The sequence below is a fragment of the Haliaeetus leucocephalus genome, unplaced genomic scaffold (assembly GCF_000737465.1).
Source record: "Haliaeetus leucocephalus isolate CR32 unplaced genomic scaffold, Haliaeetus_leucocephalus-4.0 Scaffold849, whole genome shotgun sequence".
Classification (NCBI taxonomy): Eukaryota; Metazoa; Chordata; class Aves; order Accipitriformes; family Accipitridae; genus Haliaeetus; species Haliaeetus leucocephalus.
The window spans coordinates 4252357-4264544 of NW_010973285.1; the positions used below are offsets into that span (position 1 = coordinate 4252357).

The following is a 12188-nucleotide window of genomic DNA, read 5'->3' on the forward strand; positions in this document are numbered from 1 at the left end:
ACAATTCTTTCTCCTGTTCATTTCAGCATTTGCACATCTGCCTGTTTTGATGCAACATTTGGCTAATAACTACAAACACTGGAAAACACTGGATGAGTTAAAGTGCAAGAGTCTCAGGCTCCCACCGGAAAACAACAACTAACACTAAGGCAAGAAAAACAGACCTCTTGATCTACCAGTTTCACTGTGAATCACTTACTGACTTGGCTACAAGAGGGATGGTGTTTCCTTTCCAGTGAAATTCAGACTGCATGGCAAGAAGGAAATATTTTATTCATCACTTTTAAGCTTCTTTGAATCCTACACAAAAAAGTTTTCAAAAAGGCTACATAATCCACAGATTAAAAAGTGCTCTTTGGAAATAACATTTTGTGGCAGAAAATGTACTTCTGAAACTAATTTCTAATACTGAATATGTGTTTGTCAAATCTTGTAATTGATAGAACTGTATTCATTAACACTTCACACATCTGTTTCTGAGACAGAGGGGTAATCTAGTCACCAGTAGAGTAAGAATAGGTTGACAAATAAGCATAAAAACTTCCCACTTATCTAGCATAAATTTGCTCCAATTCCATCAATGTTCTTCAGCTCTCTGAATCATAATTCTAAAGAGAACATGCACAGCAGAACAAGTAAACCTCAATAAATTGGATACAGTAAAGAACAAACCCTGCATAAGTTAAAACAACCTTCTTCTTACAGAGACCGTCTCTGAGCACTGCCTGTTCTCTCTTCTTTTCCATATAAAATTGTGGTAGGAATCAAATTCCCTTAAAATTGGCTATATAATGGAGGAAAATAAGCAAGTTCTGTATAATTGGTGCCATCCACATGTTCCTCTGCCATCTTAGGAGATGTTATGATGCAATGTTTCATCAAATTTTACACAAAAAACATTGTGGCACTTGATCAACATCCTTTTTTATAAAGTGGTGTTTGTACACATGGTCATCAATTTTCTTAAACCAATCTAAATTTTATGAGAAGTCCATATATTGTGCTACTTAGTTCTAGGATGAACCTGTTGCTTTTTAAAAAAAGTTTCCAGGTTACAATTTGTAACAGCATTGTAATTTGTACTGCTTTTTCCCTCATAATAAAATGCTGGTTTGTTTTGTGATGTAAAAAGTATTTCAAAAGATGTAAATAGGTTAAAATCAAACAAAGTTTTTCATTAAAGATACAAAATTTATGCTAAAGCTTCCACAGCACAAAGGCATATTTTTGTACATCTCATTTTAATCACATGCAGAACACGAACATGAGTTCAAATTTTAGACTATTGTCAGACTATTCAGTTAATAAATACTAGCAGAACTGCTGATTTTTAACACTGTGCACTCCACACCACGCAAAAGCATCAAAGCCACAGCTGCAGCTGAAGCAGTCCACTACTCGTTAAAAGGAAACGTCTCAGCTGACACATATTCTTTACCTCCCCTATGCTTTAGCAAGAACTGAACCCAGTAAACAGAAAAAAAAACCCAACAAAATCAAGTTTAGATTGCTGTGGAAGAAAAGTGACAATGATTGTGGTTTACTGCAGGTAGCTTACATAATGTGCCAACCTTTTTTGTATGTTTTGTACGAAGTTCTGAAACAAAAGGAAACATTCATAAAATGTATGTGCAGAGAAATGTATATAAGCTATATTTTTGTTAGAATTGTAATAGAACCTTACTTCTGTCATAGCTAAGGCAGGCTGCTGTGTATTAAAATGTTGCATTGTGTATATTTGAAGAATGGTGTTTCTGGTGAAGTACGTTTATTCATTCTTTCTTATTATCTACTGCAACACTCTTCAATGGATTTTTATTCAGATAAGTCAAACCTCTGTTTTTAGAACTTTATTTAGAACTAGTGCTCTCAGTGGTTGTATCTTAACTATTCTGATGACTGAACACTCACTGTAGCTTGCATTAGAGAAAAAAATTTCACAAGACTCAAAGCTTTGTCATCTTAATTTAATTTGTTAAATACAGCAACACTGTAAGACCACATCCATGTAAAACATTTCAATTCATTATTTTTGTCACACTTCTGTCACAAGGAAGAAAATGTGAATGGTGGAAGGAATCTAAGAAATAAAGTTCAGCCTCAGTTCTGGTTCACGAGTTAAGGTGTTAATGCGGAATCAGTATATTTGTTGCAAGATCCCGTGTTTCTTCCCACAGTCAGAGACTAAGCAAAAAAAGTAATTTGTGTGAAGATATGTCCTCTTTAATCATCATCTGCCAGCTGTGTCAGATATCTTAAACTCTAACCTGTCCAGTTAACTAACAGCTGCTTGTTTCATGCTTTTGTCAGTGCACACATATGTAAAACAGCCACCTCAGAATGGTACAAGTAATAAGGGTAGATCTGATAAAGATATTTACTTTCATGATGTGAACATACGGAATTCTGCACTACTGTGAGGTGGAAAAAGCAATTAAAAGGACATAAGGTAGAAGTAAAAATTCTCATCTGGTCACCCTAATTCTGCTCACTGCATTTCCCAGCAGCAAGTGACAAACTCTTACTTACTAGGAGTAGGCTAGTATAGCCTTACTGCGTTCACTGTTATGCTTAAAAGTTCATTTGTAAAACAAAGAACTCGATTCAATGCTTTCAACTCAACCATCTTTGAAGGAAGAGACTCTTGGGAGATCTATTACCAAGGGAGTATATCTGAGAACCATGGCACTTCTGATAGATAGAAATATTTATACATGCATGTAGGACTCTTTAAGGCTGAATTACATCCCTGTAAAGTGCACAGGGAGTTTTGTGACTAGAACTGTTCAGTTAAACAGGTCTGTTTCTCTACCAGGTATTCACTTAAAAGCAGTCACATAAAAATGAAATAGTCATTCTCATGGTATAGGAAGAAGACATAATAAAAAGATAATGGTCCTTCTCTCTAGTTGTAACTGATGGTAGCAGTAGCCTCTCCAAAACAACTAAGTTTTATAAGCTTTTGCTGTAAAGTTTTAGTAACAATGTGTAAACACACACTTTATATACAGCTAAACAGTTATTTCTCAATTTAAACAAGGGAAACAGAGCCAAAGAGAACCTGATCTCCTCAGCCTCTACTGGGGTAGCCAAAAATGCAACACTTGCTGATGAAGACAGGCTGAAACAGTGCAGACTGACAGGCAGAAAGGCTTAACATGCCTTCCTCCTCCAAGTTCAATACCATACACCCAAAGGTATGTTATCATTAGCTGCAATGCAAACACTTTTCCTATGCTGGTCTATTGAATAGCCACACAGAGCAAAGAACATGCAGCTCAAGATTTAACACTGACTTAACCTTCCTGGATTGAAGGGAGAGAGTAATTTAACAACTCTCCATCTCTTCTGCGTTTTTCAAAGATGGCATTTTGAGCTCTACACTCAAATAAGACTGGTTGTACAAGTTGACTGAAGTGGGGAAAAAAATATAACTCAAAATTTTACTGTTCCTCTGCCCTGTCTTCCAGGGAAGATTATGGTCAGACTCAAGAGGCAAAGCTTGACTTCTGTGTGGTAGGGGCAAGGCAAGTGCCCACAGGGGCTGGGGGAAGCAAGTCTAAAAGGCTCCTTGTTTTTTTCTAGGAAGCTTGGGCTTCCTCCTTTTGCTTCTGCTCTTGTCAGGATCTGCTTAGTCCTTTGTTTTAATAGCACTTAACTGCAGCCACTGGTTCCTAAATCTGGAATTACAGCCCTGTAGTCCCCTGCACTGGAAACAGTTCTCTGATTCAAAGGGAAGAGATGGCACTGAAAAGTTGCATGACACTTACTCCTAACTAAGTGCTGGACCTTCTGAGTAGACCTGAGGACAGCAGCACCGGCTTCTACATGGCTTTATGACCACTAAGTTCCCAAACTCCCCGCTTTCCTAGCTCTCCTCTGTTGGAATGGTAACTTAGCACTCATTATCTTATCCTCCCTCCCACTTTCTTTGTATCAGTTCTGGGTTTAACTTTGCCTTTGTTTTTTCTTTTGGGTTTTTGTTGCTTTGGTTTGCAGTTTTTGTTTCAGTTTGGAGTTATTTTCCTACTCCTGTTTAGCTTGGAGATTACTGCTGCTACCTGCAGCTTGAAAAAGGCATTGTGTACTTAGAGACTTCTTACTTTTAAACTCTAAAATACTATTTATCCTTACAAACTTGTGCCAGATTCCTCTGCAGTCAAACTTCACGTAATAATTTAGTACTCATCCGACAGAAGTGTTTTGCTAGCATTGAACACATCAACTGCTCCTGCTTAAGAAAGTATTTTACATCCAGAAAATCCATAGTAAGGCCAGTGCTTTTTATTAGATACAAATTAATTTGATGAATGCATTATGGAAAAGACTAAGCTAAACTAATCACACTTCATGCTAGACATGGTAATGGTGCTGTATAAACTCCAATAGTGTAGGTTAACTCACGGTAAAACTGCAACTACTGCCAGCAAGGAGTATCTATATAACTTGTTTTGCCAAAAATTAAAACCTGACAGACCGGTGTTGCCTACTTTTCTTTCTTGCTCTTACCCTTGGTGCAGGATAGAATTTTTGCATTTGAAGTTACTATTTGAGAACTGTTTCTTTTAGGTTTTTTTGTAGATACATAAATCTGAGCCATCAGCAACTACAGTTTAGTTCAAGAAACAAGTTACATAAAGCAGGAAGCCTCAGGGTTTTTTTCTGTGCCTTGTTTCTGCACGTAATACTGTGGAATGCCCCCAACTGCTTTAGTTATGATCTGTCTAAGGATTTTCACAGATCTTGATTTTGACATCCACCCATGATACTTTTAAACATTAGGAATAATATTAGAAACTATTTAATTAGTCGATCATTATCTTCAGGCTTTCAAGAGAACACCACTTCTGCTGACAAAGTAAGCCAAGTAAGTTTCAACAAGCAAAATTCTCCTTTGAGAAGAGTAGTAGCAACTAATAAAAAATCCAATATAATACATGACATTAAGCGTAAACCTTACTGGTTGTCCCATTCCCAGTAGCTCAGACTTTCCTTTACACTCACATTTAACACACATGCAGGTTACACATATGTAGCCTGTATTTGAGCAATTTAAAATTTGACCTGCAAATCACCATTTTGCGCCAATTTTTGAAAGAGTGTTAAACTGCGGAGTCTAGATTCTCGTTCACCATCCTTCCACAAGATAACGAGGTGGTCAGCAGAGCATGTAGCCAGTCCCAGTTCACCAAAGTACAGGAACATCTGCAATGAAACAATTACTATTACCATGATGCTCACATGAGATTGTCAGCTTCCTTAAATATTCAGTGTACAGCTGGACTAAACAAATACATGTGTCTGAAATGGTTCTGCTTGAACATAGGTATGCAAAATTACAATGAATACCTTCTATATGTTTGAGATGTCATAAAATCCCTACATGAAAAGAACTCTTTAAAACAGCAGTTCACACAGGAAGATCTCAGTTTAGAAAGAGCAGTAAAGCCTTACAGATAGGGAAGCTAAGATACAGAATATTGAAGAAACTTGTTCTAAATCAGCAGTAGAAGAGCGAGTGACTTGTGTGAACGCTGATCTCCTGATTTCTTAGGAACAGAAGCCACTGTTCTGTTCACTTGGGTACACTGTCCCCTTCCCACACAGCACCACAGGCTACCATCACCAGGCCTGGAAGGATCAAAGAGTAATCAGCACGTGCCTGGTCACACATAGGAAGCCAAATCAGCTAGAACTGCAACAAAGAAGAAAAGTACAGCAGCACTGAAGGGCTTATGCGAGAGCAGTGGAGCTGACAAGCCATGTAGTCATTCCTGACTTCAAAGGCCTCCACAAGGCTGCCTAAAACTAGCCACTAATTGTAGTTCAACACAACAGCCAGTGGAAGCAGGTCACATGATGCCACTATGGCATGCTTGCAGTGTCCTGACTCTTCACCTTGTTGAAGGGATCTGCCCAGGGAAAGCATTCAGGCCAAAGACTGTGCTACAGCCAACCTGCTCTGGGAACAGCCACTTACTAGCTATGTGGCTCTGGCCAAGCCCACATCATTTCATCACTACTCAACATTTCCAGCCTCAACTGCTCCAGTCTGCCCAGAGTTTAAAAATCGAATTTTCCATACATAGAACATTGCCAGAAATCACATCCACCATCATCTCAGTTACTCCTTGGCTCTGCAGCATCCCAGCAAAGCCCCTACATATGCGTCTCACCTCCTTTCCTGTGTCTCTTGCTGAATTACACACTATGTCCTCTTTCTTAGAGAGCAAATCTCCATATTGATAATAGGGCCTCTTTCAACAGTTGTTCAGAAAGAAAGATAGTAGAGAGGGGCAGAAAGCCTTGCAGGAATCCCTGTAGCAGAAAGGTTCACCTTAGCTACTAGTGAAAAGCTTTCAGCTTTTGGCAGTAGCAGTTCTGAAATCCAGTCAGTCTCACGAATACCTGTGAGCAAAACTACTGCAGAACCATACCGCTCCTCTCTACCTGCCCTTCCCCCTGCTCCTGCCAAGAATGTGTATAAAAGTCCACTGTAAGAAAGTGATTTGTTACTCCAACAGGTTTGTCAAATGCAAAAAGGTACGGAGGGAAAATGCCATATAAAACAAAAACATACGCTATTAGGCCGACAGAAGCATAGAATGGTACCTGATTGTCGTGGTTTAACCCCAGCCAGCAACTAAGCACCACGCAGCCACTCACTTATTCCCTCCCACCCAGTGCGATGGGGGAGAGAGTCGGGAAAAAAAAAGGAAAACTTGTGGGTTGAGATAAGAACAGTTTAATAGAACAGAAAGGAAGAAACTAATAATGATAATAACAACAATAATAAAATAATAATAATAATAATAATAATAATAATAATAAAGGATTGGAATATTCAAGTGATGCACAATGCAATTGCTTACCACCTGCTGACCAACGCTCAGTGAATTCCTGAGCGGTGATCCCCCCAGCCACACTCCCCCCAGTTTATATACTAGACATGATGTCACATGGTATGGAATACCCCTTGGCCAGTTCAGGTCAGTTGTCCTGGCTGTGTCCCCTCCCAACTTCTTGTGGCCGTCCAGCCTTCTTGCTGGCTGGGCATGAGAAACTGAAAAATCCTTGACTTAGTTTAAACATTACTTAGCAACAACTGAAAACACCAGTTTTCATACTGAACCCAAAACACAGCACTATACCAGCTACTAGGAAGACAATTAACTCTATCCTAGCTGAAACCAGGACACTGATCTAAAATTAAGAGACCTCCTTAAGGCCCACAGCACAGGTGGCTAAGAAATTCCTGAATGTGTTGTTTTATATGAGCCCTTGTTTAGACTGCAAACTTAAGATGAAATCTGGAACAAACAGGTAGTTCCCAGCTCTGTTTGCAGTCTATAAGGAAACCCAATACCCCACCAGATTATCTGTAGCATGTATGTATATACATAAACACACAATCCTCCAGCATCAGTGAGTGTCTGAGTTCTCATTAGAACATCAAGTCAGTATGTATTGTTGTTTTCACACTGCACTAAATATATCACACAATCAGTATGTTCCCAGCCTCCAGAGCCAGATAGTCAAAAGTTACAACTGTTTAAGAAACACTGCCAAAATTACATTAGTAAGTGAAATTCACTTTTTTCTTATTCTTACTAAAGCTGACCTACCTGCACAGCTGATGAATGACCAATCAAATCACCAACCAGCTCCAAGAAATACACAGGTGTATTCTCCTGCATTTTCTTTGCAGCTTGGTTTGCCTGCTTGTTTGCCCTTCCAAATCCCCACATGTTGAAAAACCCTGGGAAAAAAAAAATCTTTTATTTTGGCAAAAATCACAAATACAATTTATTTCCTCTAGCTAAAGAGAGAACTACAGGAGTCACTTGAAATCTAAAAGCAGGACAGTCTGCATGAAAAATGACAGAAGCATTGTACTGCACAGTATTTCTACATCTAGATTATTCATCCTGAGGAGAAGAAACATAGCTACTTTCTCTTTTATCCTTACTAGAGGTAATTTAGCAGCCATGTTGAATTACTCACCTGGATGAGACAATACACAGATTTAGCAAGAAATCCAAGGACTGCCTAAATGAACTAACTGAACAAATGTAGATGCAGGACAGTGATATTTACCTTTGCTCTGTCCTCCTAAACTGTTACTTGTGCAAAGAGGAGAGAAATGAGATGCCAGTCCCTGTGTGTCCCACACTAAGGCATTAGAGTGCTGGCATACAGGTAACAAGCAAGTTTCTGAAGCTGAATTGCCTAGTTTTATACTGCCCACTGGCTTTCTCCTTCAGATTTAAAACTATCAGCCAAACTGGACTATAAACATATTACTCCACATGTTCCATTTATTGCAAGAAAATACACATCTGTGCCACAGACTCCAGAAGAACTGTGTAATAATACTGACAGAAGTAAGCAAGTTGGGTTCTGTACACAATGCAGTTCAGACTTTCTTCCTGACCTTTCCCTCAGCCCTGTCAGCACACAAAACAAGAAGTGTGCTAGACCATGGCTCTGGTGCAAGGGAGATAACTGGAGAGATGAACACCTACTCAGGGGATTCCTCAGAATAAAAACAGAGCAAGTCAGCAGCAGTCCACCTATCTCACTGTTGCATACGGTTTCTTTCAAATGTCTCACATCATAGAAATTATAAATTTCCAATGTGAAACCAAATACCACTTGTCACAATAAGAAGCAGAACTGTGTAAATCAGCTGTCACCAGCAATACTGAAGACAGAACATTCCTGAAAAAAAGTGTTTCTAAATCAACCCAGCCTGCTTGCTGGTGGGGTGGTATGAGAAGCAGAAAAGGTCTTGACTCTTGTGTAAGCACTGCTTAGCAATAACTAAGACATCCCTGAATTATCAACACTGTTTCCAGCACAAATCCAGAACATAGCCCCATACTAGCTACTATGAAGAAAATTAACTCTATCCCAGCCAAAACCAGCACACATCCAGAGGTAGCATGTAAGTGAGGTTAGATACAGCCTCAAAGTGAGTACCAGTGTCATTCCAAGTTCAAGGAGGAGATGCGGAAAACACATTTTTTGTGCCAGATGCTCTTCTGCAAGCTTCTCTTCAGCTTTCTTCACAAGGTCCTACAACTATTTACTCTTGCATGGTAGAGGATCCAGCACTATTCAGTACAAGAAGTAGATCAAGGTTTGTCAGGAGAGGTCGTAATTTTTGTTAAACCAGCTGACACAACTGTAAACTTTAAATAAGATTTATGGCACAGAACTGCTTCAGCTGGACCTTCTAACTTCCCGTATCAGATCTTGGAGGGCTCATATATCCATGTCTTCAATTTCCCTCCCACACCTGTTATCAGCTGGTTGAACACAAGACATTATCTCTTCTTACAAAGCCTGTAAACCTCTCTATTCCTATATAGTGAATACGGGGTTTCCCGTTACCCTTTTAAAATGTTCTTTTCACCCCCCAGTAATAGCAAACCTGTCGGAACTGGTTCAGCTGGCAGCTGCTGCTTTTCTCGCAGCTCCCAAATGCGCACACTGCCATCTTCTGAACAGGAGATCAGCTGCCTGTAAAAACAGTTGATAAGCAACACTAGCATGGATATTTATCTGCGCAAGTTACCTTGTGTTGCTTCCATAAAAGAGACAGCAAGTGCCTCAGGTTCTGCACAAGTTTGCTAGAACTCTCAAATGTAGCAGGAAATCCAGATGTTCCATACAAAACAAGGTGCATTTGTAGCAGGACAAACTGTAATGGACTTACAAGATAGGTGGGAAAAAAACCCATATTTTCAATCCCGTTTTAAAAGCATACCACTCCATAAACACAAAAAATAGACTTTGCAAACGCTGTTCCACTAACTGGCTTCTGTAAGCTTACTTTCATTACGGAAAAACGTATTTATGAAAAACATATTTTTTCTTATGAAAAAAATGAAAGATACTCCTTTTCATTACATGTTTAGAACTGTACATGCATTTACAAGATCAAGGCCCTAATTTTTACCTTCTGACAGACTTTTGCTCTATTGAACAAGAGTATAAAGGGATCTAACAACACAACTATTAGATCATATATATGTAGCAAATTGTCCAACTTGGCTGTCAAAATAAGTTCCAGCTAGAAATTTAGCACTAATGAACAAGGCTGGAAGTTACTATTTTTTGTTAAGACAGTTCAACAGTTACCAAATATTTAGTGAAATATTTACTGAATATGCCATAGGCCTTTGCTTTATAGAAGTAAAATGTCATTAAGCTATATTTTCACAACATAGGCAAAAGTGCTTTATCAAGTCTGATTTTGAAAATAGCCAAGATATTTTACTCTGAGCCTGTGCATCAAGCATACCAGATTACAGTTTCTTCACACTGAGTTACAATGATGCATTTTCAAAAACCAGATCAACAAGCTCTATCTAATTAAAGCAGATCAAACTAAAGATCAAGTCCCTGCCCTAGAAATTAGATGTAGCTTTGCAGACTGTCTCTAGCCACCCTCCAAGTTCTGCATTTCTTTACTGCGTTAACAAAATGTACCATGACCTGTACCTGTTTGGAAGCTTTTCAATGTGTAGTACAGAGGATTCATGAGCAGTTCTCTGGCAGGCAATCACACGCTTCATTTGAAGATTATATACATATATGCCTTTCCCAACAGCAGCAAACACACACTGGAAAGAAAATTCAATGGAACAACTTACAGGAACAGATACTGAAGGATCACCCTGCATGGATTTCCAGTAGTACTATGATGTCATCTAGCCCATATTATCTAGCTTGTTTCTGTCCTCATGTTACTGCTTTATCCCAAATATATGGAATCAGCAAGTTATTAAAAAATTATGGATTTTTTGGAGGAAATGAGAGATATCCTCCAATACTCTAAGCAGTTGTTTCACTTCTGTATTTTCATCCTGTACCTTACAGTCTAAGCAGAAACCAAGCATACCAACAATCAACACATTTCTGCAATTAAACATTTATGTTCTTACACTAAAATAACGTTCTGTGTTTTGACAAACTCTTGTTTTATCAAGAAAGATTGACAATACAGGAAGCTCTTTCGCATTTTTGCCTTTTTTTTTTAAATTTAACTGAAAGTGCGCAAAGGGGTCTCGCCCAAGAAATTGGGCTCTACTGAGTGTAGAAAAGGAACTCTCTCACAGAAAGGTATTACACAATACTGCAAAGGTCTGGAACCAATTTTGCATTCAGTGCTCTTCAGAAGAGTGCAGGGATTCTGTCTCATAACCATCACGGCCCTAAGAAGCCACAAGCAGTTTAAAAATCATTGGACCTGGACCCTTTCATGACTTGTAATGATTTTAGAGAGGACAAACACACAATCATGTGTACATACACACAATAAATATTTGGTACCAGAGAAGTGTAAAATGCTTCCATTCAGTACTTATTTGGGTTTTTGAACATACCTTGTTTTGGTGATGGTATGCTGGATCTTCTCCCTGAATGGCCTGCTTCATCTACACAGCCCAAACATTAATGTCTCATAAGCAGTTCACACTACACACTTTGCCAACATTTTGTAAAACTGATAACGCAGCATCTTTGACTAAGATTTCCTATCTATATTCAACGGTGTTTTGACACTGTTCAAAACTTTGTCCAGGTTTTTGTTGGGTTTTGTTTCAGGTTTGGTTTGTTAGGTTTTTTCTTTTCTTATGCACACCTGTGATTGGAGTTCCCATAGCTCTGAAACTAAGCTCAGATAGCACTCTACCAAATCAAGGAAAAAACACTGAGCCCATTTTTATTATTTTCCTAGTTTTATGTGAGGCTCACTCTGATGGCCTTCCACATCACTCTTCCACTCCTATATCTCAGCCTTTTCTCCCTTACAGTCTTCCACCCTGAGACAGGTCTTGAGTTTCATATAGTCTTACAGCTTTGCAAAAGATGCTCTTCACAGATCACACTTTAAAAAAAAAACAAACAAACAAAAACAAACAAACAAACAAACAAAAAAAACCACAACCAAAACCAAACAAACACACAAGCCCTGGCAAAACCCTGGTCATCTCAAACCATCCCAAAAATAACAAATGATGAAGCATAAAATTATACACCTATCTTAACCAGCAAGTTAAAGACACACTCACACTTGTCAGGACAGCAGATGCACGCCTTAGCACTGTTTCCTAGTATTGCTGAACCTTTACCATCCCATTTGTTTCTGAATGACGTTTTGCCTACAAACTCGGTCAAAC

At 38.8% G+C, this 12188-nt stretch overlaps 2 protein-coding genes across 2 annotated transcripts in view; one reads left to right on the forward strand and one right to left on the reverse strand.

Annotated features, from left to right (window-relative positions):
- The window catches only part of PDE8B (phosphodiesterase 8B), a 43612-nt gene extending 41774 nt beyond the window's left edge, over positions 1-1838 (forward strand). Inside the window, exon 21 of the mRNA XM_010582847.1 lies at positions 27-1838. Coding sequence (XP_010581149.1) covers positions 27-142 — 116 coding nt within the window. The 3' untranslated portion in view covers positions 143-1838. The remainder of the gene's footprint in view (positions 1-26) is intronic.
- A 16-nt stretch (positions 1839-1854) lies between these two features.
- WDR41 (WD repeat domain 41) overlaps positions 1855-12188 on the reverse strand; it is a 61768-nt gene continuing 51434 nt past the window's right edge. The window contains exons 10-13 of the mRNA XM_010582875.1: positions 10510-10631; positions 9437-9525; positions 7626-7759; positions 1855-5205 (exon numbers count right to left, since the gene is read on the reverse strand). Of these exons, the coding sequence (XP_010581177.1) occupies positions 5053-5205; positions 7626-7759; positions 9437-9525; positions 10510-10631 (498 nt within the window). The 3' untranslated portion in view covers positions 1855-5052. The remainder of the gene's footprint in view (positions 5206-7625; positions 7760-9436; positions 9526-10509; positions 10632-12188) is intronic.